The sequence below is a fragment of the Meleagris gallopavo genome, chromosome 11 (assembly GCF_905368555.1).
Source record: "Meleagris gallopavo chromosome 11, MGAL_WU_HG_1.1, whole genome shotgun sequence".
Lineage (NCBI taxonomy): Eukaryota > Metazoa > Chordata > Aves > Galliformes > Phasianidae > Meleagris > Meleagris gallopavo.
The window spans coordinates 12125080-12144110 of NC_139414.1; the positions used below are offsets into that span (position 1 = coordinate 12125080).

General features: G+C 41.6%; 2 protein-coding genes across 5 annotated transcripts in view; both read left to right on the plus strand.

The window, feature by feature from the left end:
- The window catches only part of ACAP2 (ArfGAP with coiled-coil, ankyrin repeat and PH domains 2), a 56968-nt gene extending 42171 nt beyond the window's left edge, over positions 1-14797 (plus strand). For 3 of the 4 annotated variants that reach the window (XM_085233267.1, XM_085233269.1, XM_085233270.1), the window contains 10 exons: positions 265-473; positions 676-745; positions 1916-2010; positions 3447-3634; positions 4449-4541; positions 5504-5691; positions 6042-6151; positions 7159-7269; positions 8979-9040; positions 13883-14797. In XM_085233267.1, the coding sequence (XP_085089393.1) occupies positions 265-473; positions 676-745; positions 1916-2010; positions 3447-3634; positions 4449-4541; positions 5504-5691; positions 6042-6151; positions 7159-7269; positions 8979-9040; positions 13883-13986 (1230 nt within the window). In that variant the 3' untranslated portion in view covers positions 13987-14797. The remainder of the gene's footprint in view (positions 1-264; positions 474-675; positions 746-1915; positions 2011-3446; positions 3635-4448; positions 4542-5503; positions 5692-6041; positions 6152-7158; positions 7270-8978; positions 9041-13882) is intronic. The other variant, XM_085233268.1, reaches the window with a different exon arrangement.
- A 2629-nt stretch (positions 14798-17426) lies between these two features.
- XXYLT1 (xyloside xylosyltransferase 1) overlaps positions 17427-19031 on the plus strand; it is a 36378-nt gene continuing 34773 nt past the window's right edge. Inside the window, exon 1 of the mRNA XM_085233272.1 lies at positions 17427-17926. Coding sequence (XP_085089398.1) covers positions 17513-17926 — 414 coding nt within the window. The 5' untranslated portion in view covers positions 17427-17512. The remainder of the gene's footprint in view (positions 17927-19031) is intronic.

Here is a 19031-nt window from a genome sequence, read left to right on the forward strand (position 1 = left end):
TAATTTGTCTTTCCTTCCATCTTACTAGCATTGCTTTGGCCTGTTTTTGAAGTTTTTCTGTAGTGTCATCATAATTTGTAGGATTATTGGATACTCCACACTCCATTCTGTACTATTTCTAAAAAGCTGAAGATATTTTCCAGTTCAGTGGCTTTCTTTGGCTGTAAATGCAGAAGCTTTTTTTCTAGAATTCTAGCGTACTGTCAGTATTTCGTTATTCACAGGATCTTCTTTAACGTGGTGCATTTTTTGTTTCTTTTTCAGAAACAGGAAAAGAAATCGTCCCCTTCTACTGGAAGCCTGGAATCTGGCAGCGAGACAAAAGAGAAGTTGTTAAAGGGAGAAAGTGCTCTACAGCGAGTTCAGTGCATTCCTGGTAATGCTGCCTGCTGTGACTGTGGCCTGGCAGATCCTCGCTGGGCCAGTATCAACCTTGGAATCACGCTGTGCATCGAGTGCTCTGGGATACACAGGTTGGTGGGCTCTTCAGAAGTATAATTGATTCAAATAGGAAATGCGGTGTTTGCCTCTTAAAATGGACATTGAGGCAAGGTTAGAGACTCCTTTTAGTAAACAGAGTGAAAGTAACGTGCTTTATTTGCATAAACCAATGTAAAGTGATCTGAAATAAGACAGAGCACACTGTTACAGGCTACTGTTTCTTTTGCTGGTTAGGAGCTTAGGAGTCCACTTCTCAAAAGTAAGATCTCTGACCCTGGATTCATGGGAACCTGAACTTCTGAAGGTAGGATGTTATTTTTGAAACGAGTTTCTGTCTGCTACGTAGGTTATTTGTCTAAAGCCAAGGCATCTGAATGTTCATGCAGGAAAAAATTGCATTTGTACTCAGTGTATCTCTTCTGCTTTTGAGTAGAAAATATTTACGGTGATGCATTTGTTAGCTCACACTGCTTTTAAACAACTTGCTGGATTAGTAGTCATTCTTGATACAAACTTGATACAAAGAACACTTTGTGACACTTTTAGGTGCACAAATGCATTTTTAAGTACTAAGTTTGATCTGATACTTTCAACATACGAAAATGATACAGATAAATAGTATAGTGGGCTGAAAAAATTCTATGTCAGAGTAAAGCTTGAGTATTTTTGAAAATTTGAATGCCACCTGTTAGAATGAGATCCTGATTTCAAACGCTTCTGGGAGACTTATGTGTAACTGCTACTGCGTGCTGTATATGTGCCAGAATTCTAGTTTAAAAATGAAAGTCATATGACATTGAAATACAGAAATAGGAATCATTGCACCTGTGCAGTTGGATAGTTGATGCACTCCACTTGTTTGTAGCTCACGTTCTCATACGTGCGTATTACGTTTCTATTCTGAAGAACAGGAAGACAATATGAACAGGGATGTTGTTTGACCCAAAATAATTTTAGTACTAATGTGTTGATAATGAGGGGGTAGAAAGAAAATCAACAGAAAAATACTTGCTGTGTTCACGTACATAAGACCTTAATGTTCTATGTGGTAGTAGGAGCAAGTAATCTTTCCACTCTTGTCTTGTACAAGATGGATCAGAGTTAAGTGAATTGTCTTGCCAGATGGCATAAGAGGAACTAACAGCAAGGCTGGTGGAAAGTAATGCTTTTGAGGCTCACAGCTGTCATTATGATTGCAGGAAAACAAGATTCTTTATATTCATTTGCTTAATCCTGTTTCGAAAGGGAATTGTACTTAACAAAAATACAATTATTGTATGTAATCTTACACTGTTTGGTCCCTTTATTTACTGATATTTCTTTATCATGAAATAAACCCATGCATATTTTTCTAAGGGAACTCACAAAACTTAGTGAAAATACTGAGCTTTAAAAATAGTCTAAGATAAAACTACTAAATAAGGAGATAAAGCCATTTGCAATCGTACTTGAATTTATTTATTTTTCTTCATAGCTTATGTGTGAATTAGGAAATGATGTTATAAATAGAATATATGAAGCAAAGTTGGAAAAAGTGGGAGTAAAGAAGCCTCAGCCTGGAAGCCAAAGGTAGTAATGTGCTTCACTTTCATTTGTTCATCCTTTCATTATAGCTATAAATTATATTAAATTAAACAACTTGTGTCATCATTTAATACCAATGTAACTAAACTTCCCCTTCCTAGTATCTGATTTTTTTCATTTCCTCTGAGTCTTTCTTTGAATGACTTCAACTCCAATGAACTAATAGCTGTGCTTATTTCCTTTGTCTTGTTACTTTCTTCTGCCTTCAGCCTGGAAAAAGGTGCTGTCACTTAACTGTATTTAACACTTTCCTCTTCTTTTCTCCATATAAGCAGTATATTTCTCCTGCTTCTTATGGGTATTCCTTTTGTTAGTCTCCTTTGGCTTCTATAACACACTTCTTTTTCTGATCTCACTTCCTCCTGATGACAACCCTATAGCATCCTGCTCTGCCACATCAGTGTGGGCAGGTTGTTTTGTTTCTTGTTTGTTTTGCACCATCTCAGCCAGCTCTTGTGTAAGGTGCCCTGAAAGGAACCTGTGGTTCTGACTTGTGTTTACAGTGACTTTGTTCTTTTATTTTTGTTCCCTAATCCCCTGGCATGGTGTTTTCTCTCTCTTCCTGCTACCTACAATTTCTGTTTGTTAATGTGTTTGAAGATATTTCCTAACATTTTGTTCCACCATAACGTATAAGTCTTTTAAAACATTTTTAGTGGCTTTCCAATTCTGTGCTGCTTGCTGTCAGAGTTTCATGCAGTAGAAAACTATGATTCGTAAGATACTGACAGTTTGGTGATGTAGTAATATCATTAATACTGTAGGGGATTTGCTAGATATTCCTTCTAGTGATAACTGCTTTTCAGCAATTTCAATAGCAGCACTTTTTTAAGCTCTTTCATCATTTTGTCCCAGTTGGCTTGTCACATGAAGATAATACTGGGCTTCAGGAAAAAAAAAACATAGCATGCATTCTGCAGCTGGTGGTTGTGCCTACTTGGGGCTTTCATTTTTGTTCTTTCACACAGTCTTGGTGTTCCTTTAACAAATGTTTTTACTGAAGAATCTAAATGTGTGATATTAGTTGGATATTGGCAATATAGAAAATGTGCCTAAGGGATTTATATCAAGAGTTATGTAGAGTTATGTAGAAGTTATGTAGAGTATCTAATTTTTTTCTTCCACATACTACTTTCTAAAGCATCTGCCTGACAGAAAATGTACCTATACAATCATAGCATTTTCTTTTAACTTCCTAAAATTTTCATAAGTTGCATTCTTTTGAAGCTTATATAAAATTTCATCAGGAATCCAGAGAGAGTTGGATAATGTCCTCTGCATCATTCTGAAAATGTCATTGAGTATCCTATGTGCAGTGCCAAAGTGCAGTTTGATTACTGGCATTAGTATGAAGTGGATGTTCTTGTAGAAAAGATAATAAAATCTGAGCTTACTAACTCCAGGCATTTTGTACATGACAGACAAGAGAAGGAGGCGTACATCAAAGCAAAATACGTGGAAAGAAAATTTGTAGAAAAGCAGCCTGCAGCAGCAGTATCTCCACTTGAATCCAGAACAAAAGTTTTACCTCAAAGTCAGGAAGAGAAAAGGCACAGTGCTCCTGAAAAATCCCTTTTGGCAGTAGAACAAGGTGTGGCATCTCCAAGAGGTATCTACACATTTCTCTCCTTAGCTACCTTACACGTGTTCTTTTTAAAGTATTTTTAAAGCTTTCTGTATTTACTGATTTCCTGCCCCAAGCAGAGTAGTCCTAGCAGTGGGTCATAGCCTGGTTCAGAGGTATAGGGGAGAAAAGGCTTGTTGAGAAATGTGCATTTCTTAGGTGGGAAGTTTGTGGACTGGGGATGCTTACCGTTCAGAAACATATTAACCACCTTCTTTCCTCCGTAATTTCATCCTTAATTTTTCCAATAATGTTCTTTCCTGCCCTATTCCTTCCTTACTGCCTGCTTTGTGCTTTGCTAACTTGCATGTCCCAGCGGTTGCTGTAAGTAGCGACGAGGCGAGGCGGGAGTCTCTGTTCTGTCCTGATGAACTAGATTCACTCTTCTCCTACTTTGATACCTCTTCAAAGCTACGTAGTAGTAAGTACTACAGCAGTGGCATGTTCAGTATTTGCACTAGTGATCCATTGTGTGTTGTGGCCATCTCCCTGCCTTTAATCCATTGTCTCCGGGCTACTGCATTGCTTAGTGTTTTCATGAAATAATTTAAGCTTTTTTACTTATCCTGATTTTCCACCTTTATGATAATCTTTGATGCTATTGTTATGAATTCTGTAGTTGAAGTGTGTGACTTCAGATTTATTTTAGTGGGTTTGTGAGAAAAATAATAAGTACTTGTTACTGGGAAGAAAAAAAAAATTCAGGACCAAGTATAAGAGCTTGCTTTATTATCATGGTGTCTGTGAAGAGTAGGTAACTTGTAGTCTGCATAATAATGTTAATTTCTCCCCAAAACAGTAAGAAGCAGTGACAGTGGGATCCAGCAGAGTGTTGATGACAGCAGAGAACATCTTGCCTCTACTATATCAGCTAACAGCTTGTATGAACCAGGTGCGTTTGGCTTTGTGTTTCAAGACAAAAATTTAATCTTTTTTTTGCTTGCACATTCCATCAAAGAGTTTAGTACTTAATGGTAAAGTTCGTGTCTTTTATCCCAATATGCTGAAACATTTTAATAAGGGTAATAATTGCTTGGGTTGTCTTTCTCTCCTCCATGCCTGGTAACAAGAATGTCATAGAATCCTCCTAAATAAGTTCAGAGAATTTTTTAGTCCATGATATTGAGCCAGAACTTCTATTTAGCAAAGCAAGCTTTTACTTCTACACCATAGCACACTTCTGAGGTACGTTTCAAGTACAGTATTTCACAGCTGTGGTTTGTAGGCAAGCAGTATGTGCCTTAGATCTTCTGACTGCACTGTAGAAGCAGTTATGAAGTAACTCATGAAAGCCTATGTATAAAATATCTTCCCACACTTTATGTAACTATTGTTGAGATAAAAGGATTTGGTTTAGTCCAAAGGATTACAGCCCCAGCAAGTAATTTATATGTAAGAATGATATCTTTAAATGAAAACTCTAAGAGCCTTGTTATAGCCTTGAATTAGCCTTGTTATATTCAGCTGTATTAAACTGTTGCAGTTAGATATATTTGTATGATTACATCTCAGCAGGAAATTAGTTTTATTCATATCTTGTTTGCAACCAGCCAAGCTACTGCTGCTGCTTCTTATTTATTTATTTTTTTAGCACTTATATGGTATATAGGTTGAAGGTTAGGTAGGTTGAAGGATATTCACAAATGCCAGTAACATGAAGAGAAGGTTTTCTGGGCAGAATTCTGAAGTGTCCATACTCGAGTGCTGGAATAAGCTAAAGACGTGTGAAGATTTCTGGTAGAATGGGGCACCAATGCAGACCTTTCTGTGAAGTCTGAGCTACCTTATGCCAAAGATGTACCTTACAAAAACAGAGATTACAAATAAGCTTTTTCTTTTAAAAACTTCTTTCAGAAGGAGAAAAGCAAGAATCTTCCGTGTTCTATGACTCCAGACAGCTTAATCCAGGATTGCATCTTTATCGAGCTGCCTTTGAGAAGAATCTTCCAGATATGGCAGAAGCATTGGCCCATGGAGCTGAAGTAAATTGGGTCAATATGGAAGAAAACAAAGCAACTCCACTCATTCAGGCAGTGCGAGGGGTATGTGATATACAGCACCCTCACTGATGTGGGAGGAGGGGAGGGGGAATAATAGGGATATTTCTGTGTCACTGCTTCTTTTGAACTACTTGCTTTGCTCCTGAATGATAATGTGGTACTGAAATTGTCTTTACAAAGTTCTTTCAAAGTTATTTCTGAACTATTTTCCCCTGGTATTATGGTTGGTTACTTTTTTTTTTTGGTGGTTATACAACCTGGTAGTGTATAGTAGTGATATGGAAGCAATCCCTTTCCTTTACCATAACACTCAGCAGTAATAAGGCAGGATGGTTTTCACTCTGATTCTAGAGATCTGGTGCTAAATTGTTTCTTTTGCTCTTCTTCCATAGGGTTCGTTGGTTACTTGTGAATTCCTGCTGCAGAATGGTGCCAACGTAAACATCAGGGACATGAAAGGAAGAGGACCCCTACACCACGCCACAGTTCTAGGACACACGGGGTACCTCACTGTTCCAGAATTTGACAGTAGTCACTGGTTACTGCCTTTATTGATGCAAAGCTTCTTCATTTCCCCTACATATTCGGACATTTTAATTTATTTCAGATCATAGAGTTTTTTCCTTTAAACTTTTGTGATGAGAGCACTTAAAACATTATTTCCCCACTCATCTCCTAGCAGAACACATGCCTGTAAACTTCAGTCCATGTTGGAAAAATGTTTGATAATACTTTTGAAATAATGTGGGTTTCTGGTGAAGATTCATGAAATGCAAGTAAGAGAAATAGTGGTGAGTGTGGACCAGAGCTGTTTCTGGTTCATCTCACACAGGTATTTCATGTTGAAATGAAATGTACTACATCACATTTTGAATTTTGGAATCAGAGCTTTAAACTGCAGCCATGTGCCAGCTTAATTCAAATGAGGACATAATCTGTTTTGTGGCACCCATTGTCTTTACGTACATGAATTCTGAATAGAGTGCTAAGTTGACAGCTTGAGAGAGTTTAAAGTCTAAGCTTAGTCATCATGCCCTGCTTGTGTAGGTGATTTACGTACACACATGTGCATATAGACAGGTATGCAGATGAAAAATAGCCAAGAAAAATGAGGACAGCTTCTACTTGGTAAAACATGCATCTGTGCCTAGGGATTCTGTACTGTATTAATTTATCCTGCTCAGTATTTCTCTTCTATCATAGTAAAAGAGGTGAAGTTTTATGGTTCTGTGACCTCAGATGACACAGGAAAGAAAAGGTTTGCCTTCTGAAGGGTTCAACTCATAGCTGCATTAGCATGATTTGGCAGTTTAAATACTGTTCAATACTTTTTGGAAAGCTAGCTAAAAGCTTTGCTTGATTATCTGTTAATATATTATTATAGGTGAACACTGGTATTCAAGAGGCTTTTGGTGATTTAAGTAAAATATATTGTGTCCTGCTTGTTTTTTTTATTCTTTTTTTCCTTTATTGTGATGGAAATTATTCTTAAATTATATCTCTAAACAGGCAAGTGTGTTTATTCCTAAAACGAGGAGCAAACCAGCATGCTACTGATGAAGATGGGAAAGATCCACTGAGTATAGCTGTAGAGGCTGCAAATGCAGATATTGTAACATTGTAAGTTCTATGTTTCATTTCTAATTAGGTGTCTAAGTTTTTCATACTGTTTCTATTTTAAAATGCATGTTATATCAAAATTAATTAATTAATTAAGACTGGAGGATAGCCAATGTCACTCCAGTCTTCAAAAAGGGCAAGAAGGAAGATCCGGGTAATTATAGGCCTGTCAGCCTCACCTCCGTCCCTGGAAAGGTGATGGAACAGCTTGTGCTGGATACCATCTCCAGACAACTGGGAGAAAAGGAGGTTATCAGGAGTAGTCAGCATGGGTTCACCAAGGGGAGGTCGTGCTCGACCAACTTGGTGGCCTTCTATGATGCTGTCACATGCTGGGTGGATGGGGGAAGAGCGGTAGATGTAATCTACCTTGATTTTAGAAAGGCGTTTGATACTGTCTCCCACGACATCCTTATAACAAAGCTGAGGAAGTGTGGGATAGACGAGTGGACAGTGAGGTGGGTTGAGAACTGGCTGACTGGCAGAGCGCAGAGGGTCGTCATTGGTGGTGCAGAGTCTGGCTGGAGATCTGTAACCAGTGGTGTCTCCCAGGGGTCTGTGCTGGGTCCGGTCTTGTTCAACATCTTCATCAATGACCTTGATGAGGGGATAGTGGCCACCCTCAGCAAGTTTGCTGATGATACGAAGCTGGGAGGATTGGCTGACACGCCTGAAGGCTGTGCTGCCATTCAGCGAGACCTGGACAGGCTGGAGAGCTGGGCAGTAAGAAACCGGATGAGGTTCAACACAAGCAAGTGTAGGGTCTTACACCTAGGGAGGAATAATTGCATGCACCAATACAGGCTGGGGGATGAGCTGCTGGAGAGGAGCTCTGCAGAGAGGGACCTGGGCGTCCTGGTGGACGACAGGTTGGCCGTGAGCCAGCAGTGTGCCCTCGTGGCCAAAAAGGCCAATGGCATTCTGGGGTGCATTAAGAAGAGCGTGTCCAGCAGGTCGAGGGAGGTGATCCTCCCCCTCTACTCTGCCCTGGTAAGGCCTCATCTGGAGTACTGTGTCCAGTTCTGGGCTCCCCAGTACAAAAAAGACAGGGATCTCTTGGAAAGAGTCCAGCGGAGGGCCACAAAGATGGTGAAGGGCCTGGAGCATCTCCCCTATGAAGAAAGGCTAAGTGAACTGGGTCTGTTTAGCCTTGAGAAAAGAAGACTGAGAGGGGACCTGATCCAGGTTTATAAATATCTGAGGTGTGGCGGCCATAGCGGTGAGGCCAGTCTCTTTTCAGTGGTACGTGGAGACAGGATGAGGGGAAACGGACATCAGCTGCAGCACAGGAAGTTTCGCACGAATGTGCGTAAGAACTTCTTCACGGTGAGGTGACGGAGCACTGGAACAGGCTGCCCAGGGAGGTTGTGGAGTCTCCTTCTCTGGAGATATTCAAGTCTCGCCTGGACGCCTACCTGTGCGACCTGGTGTAGGGAACCTGCTTTGGCAGGGGGGTTGGTCTCGATGATCTCTAGAGGTCCCTTCCAACCCCTACAATTCTGTGATTCTGTGATTCTGTGAAAATTACGTGTCAAAATACATGTTATGTCAAATATACATACAAACAGGGAGAGCAAAATAAAACTGAGTGCACTGAACATAGATGACCTTGCTGTGAAGTTCAAGAGCATGCTGTAGGTCTTGGAGTGGCAGCCTTTTTTCACTGCTTTAAAGGTGACATTGTTCTTTTTCTGTTTCCCACATCACAGGTTGCGTTTAGCAAGGATGAATGAAGAAATGCGTGAATCAGAAGGGCTCTATGGACAGCCAGGTCAATACTCTACTAATAACCATACTGAGATGCAGTACAAGAAATGTATTCAGGAATTTATCAGTTTACAGCTAGATTCTTAGGGTCTGAAGAAAATTTAAGATAACTTCACACAGCATTTTTTTTAAACAGTATTTACACGTTAAAGCTTCATTATGGTGCAGCTTTGTCAGATTATTTAGGAGACCCAACAGGAGAGTGTTTAAAGCACATAGTTATGGTAGTTTGTTAGTACAACTCTTGCCAATCTTTTTTGCTGCTGGTTGTTTGGTTTTCTCCTACTGACATTTCTCTGAAACTGAATGTAATGTTAGGATTTATCTGACACTGACTGGCAGCCTTATAGGCCAGGTTGCTCAGAGACACTTGAGAAGTTCATCTTAGTACAAGATACCATTCTTCTTCCTTCAGAATGGACCTCTTTTTTTTTCTTAATTTTTTTAGGAAAAAAAAATCTACACCAATGTAAAAATGTGTATCAGATATTTCAAAATATCTCCAGACAATTCTGAAAGTATTATTTCTTCCTTTTAAAAAATATTTTTAGTTAATATCTTAAACAAGACAGTCATTCTTGATTATGTATTTTTGTAGGCATAGTATCTCACCATTCGATTTTTAAAGAAGTTATATGGATCAGGCATTTGAGTCCACTCATCCCAGAAAATAACATTATTTAATGAGTATGTGCAACTTATTCTCAGGCATTTATCCCGTTTTATAACGTGTTCTGATATGACATTTATGCCAGCCATTTCCTCCGTTACAATATGCTTCCATAGAAAGCTAATTTAATTTCATGCAAATATCAATAATGAATGTATGGTTAATTGTCAGGTTATTCAAGGCAATCATAAAAATATGCTATCCCAGGCAGTAGTGAAAGAAAAACCTTTTTAAGGCTGAGTGCCAGGTAATCTTGGCACACTGCCCATCAAACCTTTGTATTTGTCATTGATTCATAAGGACTGTGTGCTTACGCCTCTTACCAGCTTGGGGCTGGGATATACTCAAGGGGCCGTGTTGAGTGTCCAGCATCCCAGATGGATGGTATCAAATGAACAGAACTTCCATATTTCATAAAGCTTCTCCTGAAGAATGGTTGTGTTACAAATTTATCTTTTAAACACAACTCCTAGGAAATTCAAATTAAAATAAGTATCAAAGATCACTCAGACATTTACTTGCTCTCTCTGGAGTAGCAACAAATAAATTAGAAATAAGTACTCAATTATGAGCATAATATGGAAGAATCCTCCACCCAAAATGCAGCAGGTTACATATGTGAAAGAAAGAATCTGTTGCCTGTTTGCTCACATTGAATTTGAGGCTGTTTTTTGATATAATGCATGCTACTTCACTGACAGGCTGGAGGTAACAATTACTGGAGTAGTTCTGATTTTCCTAGTTCTTTTTTTAAGTGTTAAAAATAATAACTACTGGTTTCAAATAGTGAAATGCATTTCTTTTAGGGGAGGTGATAACTTTGATTCGAAAGTTATGCTTTAGGTCGTAAATGAACACTCTGGATCACTTAATTGACATGAAAAAATCTAAAGCTATTATAAAACAGAAAATGTATTTCTGTAGTTTGTATAAAAGCCTAAGTTGGTTCCTAAATATTATAAGGCTTACTTTGACTGAATTCATAAGAAGTTCTGTCACATGCAAGTATGAATGTCCATGTCTTTAAACTGAAGATGAAGGGAGTCTGTTTTCTGTGTTATATTGTTTAAAAGTGGTCTAGACAGATTCTTCAAATAAGTAGAGAAAACAAAAAGCTTGGTACATCTTTTATCAAAGGTACCTGGGCCTTCTTAACAGTTACAGTAGAAGCTGGAGACTGCAGCCAATGCAGTCTGCACCAGACATTTTTGTGTAGACAATTTCTGATAACTGTAAAGGGGCGAGATTGATCATGGGAAGTGGAGCCAGCACAAGGCATAAAGCTTGCCCCAGATCAGAGGGAGGGTAGCATTAGAGTAGCTGTTATAACTCTGACCAGGAGCTGTACAGGGCAGTGTCCTGGCCAGAAGATCTGACTGTCTCTTTGGATTCAGCAGTTCTTTACTTGCTGAAGTCTCCTAGAAAGCTGAATAAGTATTTGAGTGTTTTAAATGTTAACGTCTGCTAGGCTGCTAGGATTGTGAAACTGTGCAAGTGTAAGCACAAAACCCCTCTCTGCTGTTAGAATAGAGTAGTTCAGTTGGAAGGACCTTCCAGAGTCATCTAGTTGAATCTTTCTGATGGATGTTCCCCTCATTTGGCCATAGACAAAGCAGCTCTTTTTCACTGCACAGACATGCTTAAGTACCTGCGCTACGCTTATTTTAGAACTCCTCTTTTCCAAAATTGTGTTCCTAAAAGATAAGGATTTTCAAGGTAATTGTACATTTGCTGGGACACGTCTCATGGATGGGATGGACACATCTCATGCATGGGAGGGTAAACATCGCTGTAAGAGTTTGCATCACAGTGAAGCAGACTGCATATTCCTCTGCTTCAGCAGTTGATAAGCAATTACTAACGTAGCTGATAGTGTCAGCATTTCAGATTTTAATATGCTTGGCTGGTTTGAGCTACTTAGGGAATGTCTGTGTTGCTTTGCAAGGTACAGTTGGTCTTCCAGAATAATATTCTTAGAGTGGGAACTAGCTGAAATGAGCCAAGTGAGCTTGGCTCATTTCTAGTGGTAGAAGCCATACACACCATTGTACTGATTCTCATAAGATACTTGAGTGCTCATCTTCTGGTGCTGCAGTATGTCTGCTAACTATTTGATATTAGAACTGCTACTCTTTCTTCCTGTCTCTTCTTGAATGTATCATGTGTGCCTTTTAATTTATTCTGGTGTTAACTGGTAAAGCAGTGTTTCAGTATTTTTGTACATAAAACTGCACTTTAGTGAAAACATTGCTTGGAAAGAGGATTTCCAGAATTGAACTTTAATGTAAGATTTTAAAAGAATAAGGTTTACAGCATTAAATATTTTAATGCAACATACAAACTAAAGGGGCACTTTATTTTATTCTATTTTTGTATGTAATATTTTTGTTATGTAATATAGTAAAAATCAGAGCCACAACGTATCTTACAAAAATAGCTTTTTTCTTTCAAGCTTATTTAAGAGAACTAAATATGGCAACTTGAACTGCAGTAGTAGTTCACAAATGGAACCTGTGTCTGTATTAAAAGCCTCATTTCTTGCATCATACTAGTTTGATTCTGATTTGTGCTCCTCAAACCTAGTCTTGGGATGGATCTTGCAACTTTTTGTTCTGTGTTTATTCTCCATTGCAAGCAGTTACCAGAAACTTGTGATAAAGTGTGTTGTGTGCCCGTTTCATCTCTAGAATGTACTTGAAACTAAACCTGAATACCAAAAGAGATTTCACTAGAATGAGAGCTTCCTAGCACAGTAGTGCAGAATTTAATTGTCCTTTAAAGTCTGCACAGAATTGTCACTGCCCTTCTGTGTAGCCCCACGTACCGTGTGAAGTATTTGCAGAAGGTCAGTTATCACTTCTGAAAGTGTTTTCAAGTGAATGCAGCCTCATCTCCAATATTTGAAACCTAGAATGGTTCTGATATTGGAAATGTGCTTTAAAAAGATGGAAAACAGAGCAGTGTAACTTCTCACACAATAAATCCTTTTTAAAACTGTCCTTTTGAAAGGAGAGGTGGAATTGTGATTTCTGTGCAGTCCTGTTGTTGTGGGATGGGAGGGGAGGGGAAAAGGAGGGGCTGAGAATTGCATTCAACCTACGTGATAATAGATACTGTTAGGTTGAGTTCTTTGTCATAATATTAATCAAGTTGTCAACAGGGAGCAGTAATGCTGAGATCTTGTCCGATGCAGTCATCTGCTGTGGGAAGACAGGAAAATCTGGATGGCTGAATATTTCCTGACTGGGCTGAATGCCTTACGCATTTACTTCCCTTTGAAGTCAGTGGGGTGTGGTTAATCTTTTAAAATGAAATGAGAACTCAAGGCCCAAAATGTTGCAGCAGATTGAAAACAAACCACTTTAAAATGGTAGAAGTATGACCTGGCAATGGCTCAAGAAGTAATTTCTCTTGAATGTGATTTTCCAGTTTGGAGAGAGATGGGGAGACAGAGCAGTGCAAATCACTGCCTTGCCTTACTCTGGAATAGAGCTGTTCTTGTTGTCAGGCTGTTCTTAAACACAAAGGGTGAAGATAAGAAACACTGAAAAATGTTTAAGGAAGGTATTGTTACTCTTAGAGATAAACCTAGAGGATATAATGGACGTCCAGTGATGCAGTAAAAATTTATACTTGCTTAAGTAGTAGTTGAAAAGCTTTTATGACCAACAACTAAGTATTTAGGATTGCTTTTTATAGAACTGCTTGCTAATTGTTTCTTTCATGGGGAGTTCTGTCTGGCTGTTAGACTTCTGGCCTCCGTTTCCCAGCAAAGCTTCATTTATGCCGTAATTCCAACTTCCTGAGCAGAGGCTTGGTTAACACGTCCTTCCAAAAATGACTTTTGTTCTTCGATAGCTAATAAACATTTTTTGTTTTACTTTGCTTTAAAATGCTTGCACTTTTCCTTTCTAACTCTGGACTTTCCTCTGTGCGGCTGCCTTTGAGGTACAATTTCAGGTATAGTTTGGCTTTGTTTAATTTGCTTTTACAGAACGTGCATGCAATTAAACAATCTCAGAGTTCACATCAGCATCATTCCATCTATAAGCAGTCCTTACACCATTAATATATGTTTTTACAGTGATTGGTAGCATGGTAGGGCATTTGTGTAGTGATGGATGATGTTACAAACATTTGTGATAATGAACTGTTTCCTTTCTTCTCTTCTTTTAGGAGATGAAATTTATCAGGACATTTTTCGTGACTTTTCTCAAATGGCATCAAATAATCCAGAGAAGCTAAACCGTTTCCAGCAGTCAGATTCCCAGAAGCCTTAAGTGTCAAGAAGGAAAAGAACCTGCTCCTTATAGTGCAAGTCATCTTTATGTTAACAGAATGAGTTATATGTGTTTTGTTAGTTTGGATAAAATGACCACTCTAAATGTAGCTGTAGATTGCGGTAGCTGAGGAATTGTATACAAGTTTTTATGTTGTACAGTACATATACCTCAGCAGCTGAAAAATATGTTTATTATTAAAAAAAAAAAAGGAATACCTGCTAGCTCTGTATAGAAATAGTACCTGTTAGCAAGTACCACGTTCATCTGTGACTCGTATGTGAAGTTAGCAGAGCACAGCTGTGTGTGTTGCAGATGGTGACCGAGGGTTCGGATCAGCTTTGCTCGTCGGTATCCTCTGCTGTCACCTGTCTCACTATTGCCATAAAGATGCACCTCTGACAAGAAGGTCTAGGTTGCATTTTCTTGGACTGTTTGGAAGGGAAATCAGGTAATGAATTGCTGAATCGTCCTTCTGCCTGTGGGCCTGTAACTTACAGCATTCTCTTGTTCCTGCGCTGAAACTGGTTAGAGGCAGGCTGTTAATAACAAGGTGTGGGAGCTTTTCTCTTTTTTCAAGCTCTTTGGCAGTAGAAGCTTTAACACCAGGCTGGCCTTTATGCTGGTGACTGCAGGTCAGTCACAGTAGGTGTATATCCCGAAGGACCAAATTTCTAAGAGTAGTTTATGTTTTTCTTTTTTCTTTTTATTTCCCTTTCTAAAATTAAGACTTGCTGTGAAGGAAGTAACTTTCAAATGAGCACTTGGAACCTTTCATGAGGAAAAATAAATGTAATCCTGCTGGACATTATCTGGGTTTTGTCAGTATTTTGATATCTGGACATGAAAATTGAAACATTAAAGTAAAAAATGGAAAGCTGAAAGTGTTTGTGCAGAACAATCATGCAAAGGCTGTTTGTCACCTCTGCTGTTCTCACTGCTAGCCCTAAGCTGTGTATATAAAACTCCATATTGTAATACAGCCATCCTAAATTCAGGTCAATCAAGCATGGTGTAATATACATGTCTTTGCAGATTTTATTTACATGTCTAAGCTAACATTTGCAGAAGGAAATCTAGGAATTTTGCTGCACGTTCTTGCAAAATAACAAATGAGTGCAGTCTGCTGCTGGATTGATGGCAGCTACACAAACTGCTTTTTTCAGTGAGCTCCACTCTGCTGATGTGCATGCATAAATGGTGTCTGTAGGTATGTGCTTATGTCTCAGGTTAGGTAGTGCTTAGATCATCGTCACCTGAAGCCATAAAGCAGTCAGTGCAGTTCTTTATGCTGTATTTGCCCCAAGGAAAACTTCAGGAGAATTTTTAGTTAGATCCTTGTGTGGTTTTTGTGATTCTGTTAGCCACAGCACTATGCTAACCTTCTGTATACGTAGGAAATGAATGGGGTTTTCTCCAAGTTGCTTAATAACCAAAATCAGGCAAAGAATTTTTGTAGGTTATGGTAAAGTTAAACTTTCTAGCATGTTAATATCTAACGAACCTTTTCACATATATATTATTTTGCAGAAAATGTATAGCCATGCATTTAATCTGAATGATTCTTGATGCAAAGTTAATAACATCTGAAAAGTGAGCAGTAAGTTTTCCAAGCAAAAGAATCTTAAAAACAGTTCTTGCTTCATGTGTGGTGTAATTATGCTAGGAAAAGCAGATTCTGCCCACTTCAAGGGTGAGTTTAGTTGAATAATAAGCAACTTAATAGAAATTACCACTTATAGATAATTCATAACCTTTTTAAATAATCGCCTATGAAATGATAATGTACTTTCTAATCTGTATTTAACAGCGATGGATGTTTTGTTAGTAGATCTTAGAGGAAGTTAAATGCCCCATGTACAGACAGACCATGTAAGATATGGCTATGTATAGTGTACACTTTACACATAGATTTCTTTTTTCTAAAGATGTGTGTCCTCTGCTGCCTACAGGACAGGCAGTGTGCAGTGTGATTGCTTGTAAAGCAAAGCTCCCTACAGCTTAGTGGCATAATCTCTGTCTCGCTCCTTGCTACTGAGATACCCAAGGCACATGGGTATCTTTCTTCCCAGCCACAAAAATCTGTCAAACTTTGCAGGATAATTTCCTGTCAACAAAAGCTTCTTCCTGGTAGCTCTGCAGATCAATTTGCATTCTGACTCTGGAAAGCAATATCAGACTGTTCGTGCTAAAGAGCTAGAAATATACCTGATCTTTAGGTCATACGACACTTTTTCAGGAGATTTGAAGTTTCAGTGGATCAGGGATTAGGTGCAGCACTTCCGACCCCGCAGCCTTGATCCCTGATCTTTTTAGGTACACTAGGAAGTCCAGTATAAGTGACACTTTTCAGGTCAGGTGCAATACATACAATAAGGTCTTGCTCATCAGCAAAAATGAATGTGTCATTAAGCTGCATGCAGTGCAGTGAGGGTGTCCCAGCAGATGCTGGTAGGCTCAGCGCTCTGCCTTGCAGGATTCAGCCCTCACTAAGAGAAAGCGTGATTAACTCCTGTGCTCAGATCTGGCTTTCCTTGAGTTCTGGCTTGAGTGTTCTGTTCAGTAATTCTAGGAAACTTCTATTTTTATAACAATATAAATCTGAGCAGAACTTCAGTGGTAGGCAGTAGGGTTCCCCTGCTGGTTAGCACGTTGTACCTTACACCAGATAATGGAAAACTTCAATTTCAGTTCATGTTTCTCTCTAAGAATGAGCACATATTCTAATGCATCTTAATTTCAGGGGTATAATTTCCTTACGTTGCATGTGAAGATGGTATCTTTGGTGTCTCCTATTGTTTTGATTGTTCATAAGGTTTCGTGTTTTGTTAATGTTGGTACAATGCATGTAAACAAACTTATAAATCCTCTTTCTGCACAATGCTACTGAATGGTATTAGACATACTGGGCTTTGCTCCCTTAACTTCGGGTGAAGGCGCAGGGTTGCAGACATCCTGCCTGCTTGTGCAGGCTGCCCTACTGCAGTCTGAGCACATTTCGGTTGCTGGCTGGTGCCTTGGAAGCCTTCAGCCTCCTTCCCGTTGGGGCCTAACCCAGGTGCCCTCATTTCGTTGGGGTGGGCTTTGCCCTCATTTCAGAGGCTTTGGCTTGTAGCCTTCAGGGCTTCAATGCCACGTGTCATCCCTTAGCTGTGTTAAGGGATCCTGTATTAACGGTGCTTTTTTCACTCCCCGGAGTTGTGTGTTCGACCCATTTATACGCTGAGCTGAAGTAGTTTCAGAAAATGTAACCTGACCTTCCACACGCCAGCACCTCCCCCTAGGAAAGGAGGACTCCCCTGCCTTGCAGCGACATCAGTGCACGTTACCTGAATTACTGCTCTACCAAGGATAACTTGGCATCACCCAAGGAAAAAAGGGAGAAGGGGAATCAGCCCAGCAGGGGACCCGATCTCCGCAGCCGGCACCGCGCCGCGCTTTGTTAGCGGCCGTTCCGCGCCCCCGGCGCCGCCTCCCGGGGCGGGGCGGGGCCGCAGCATGGCGGCGGGCGGCGGGTAGCGGCGGGATGGGCTGGGCGCGCTCGCAGCCGTGCGCGCTGGCGCTGGCGGCGGCCCTGGCCGTGTGCGCCTTCTACTACCTGGGCGGCGGCGGAGAGACCTTCTCCAGCGCCACCCGCCGCCTCCGCGCCACCCGGGCCGCCGCGCCGCCCGCCACGCCGCCCGGCCCGGCCCGCCGCGAGAGGACGGCGGCAGGAGGAGAAGCGGGCCGGGCGCTGCACCTCCTGATGATGTTCACCAAAGCGGAGCGCAGCCCCGCGCTGCGCGCTAAGGGCCAGGCCGCGCTGCGCTCCCTGCTGCGCCACGGGCGGCTGCGCCGCGGGGACGGGCTGCACCTCCACCTCGTCACCGACAGCGCCAGCAGAGCCGTCGGCGAGGAGCTGCTGCGGGACGCGATGCGCGGCGCCGCCTTCCGGCACCAGGTGCGGCGGGGGGGAAGGCGGGGGAGGGGAGGGGCGGCCGCGTTCACGCCCCGTTCCCGAGCTCTGTGCGTGCCCGCCCCGCTGCAGCTGTGCGCCTGCCGGGCTTGCGCTGTTTGGAGCCCTCCTGCGGCCCTAACGGAGCGTTTCCTTTGATGATGGCTGAACTCTGCTGGAAGAGCCGGGTGTGTGTCCGCAGACGTAACCTCGGTGTTGTTCGTACAAAGTATTTCTCGGAAAATAATCCCGTCTCTTGACAGCGCTCAGTCAGGTGCTTAGCACTGCGGTGCAGTCGCTGTGGCCGGCAGCGGGCTGTGGGTCCGTTACCCGGCTGTAGGTACTGGCACAGACAGTCTCCATGTCAGCTCCTATACGTGCAGCTGTGCCCTCAGTGCCAGCGGCTCGCAGTGACAAGCTGGTAGAAAATAGCAGGAAGCACCAGTGTAGCTTGCAGCTCTTGTGCTGCTGCAATTCTGAAGAAGTCAGACTCTCAGTGCACTCTGCTGGCTCCAGCAGTAACCATCTCTGCCCTCAGGCCTCTCCTGGCTTCCCTCAGGTGCTCGCAGGGTGCTTTCCTGACCTTCATGCAGCTTTCCCAGAGCAGGTGCAGAGCTGAGGCCTGCTGAGTGCCTGGAGAGCAGCTGGAGCCTCAGGGCAGGGCTGCTGAGCCCCAAGCTGTGCTTCTACTTCGTGGGGAGCACTGCGGTTTTGGAGCTGTCTTGGCCCAGCCCTCCCAGCAGAGGTGGGATCAGGTAGAATCTCTGATAAAGTGAAGGAATCATCAGCTCTCATCACTCCCTGGGCACATTTGCAACTTCAGGCACTTACAAAGCTTTCTGGAGAGTACAGCAGCAGGCTGCAGCCTCCCCACAGTGTGCAGACAGCGAGAGCAGGGGTGCTTTGGGGTGCACATAGCAGTGTGCACTGGACAGCATCTGCACAGGACTCTTTGTGTTGCACTGAGGGCAGGCCTCAGCTGTCCCAAATCGTCAGGGACCGGGTCTGCGGTCTGAATTGCCTTGAGAGCATGCAGATGTGTCCCAGATGCGAGCCGTGCCAGCAGATGGAGCCGGAGCTACACAGCACGGCGCTGCATGGAGCCACGAGT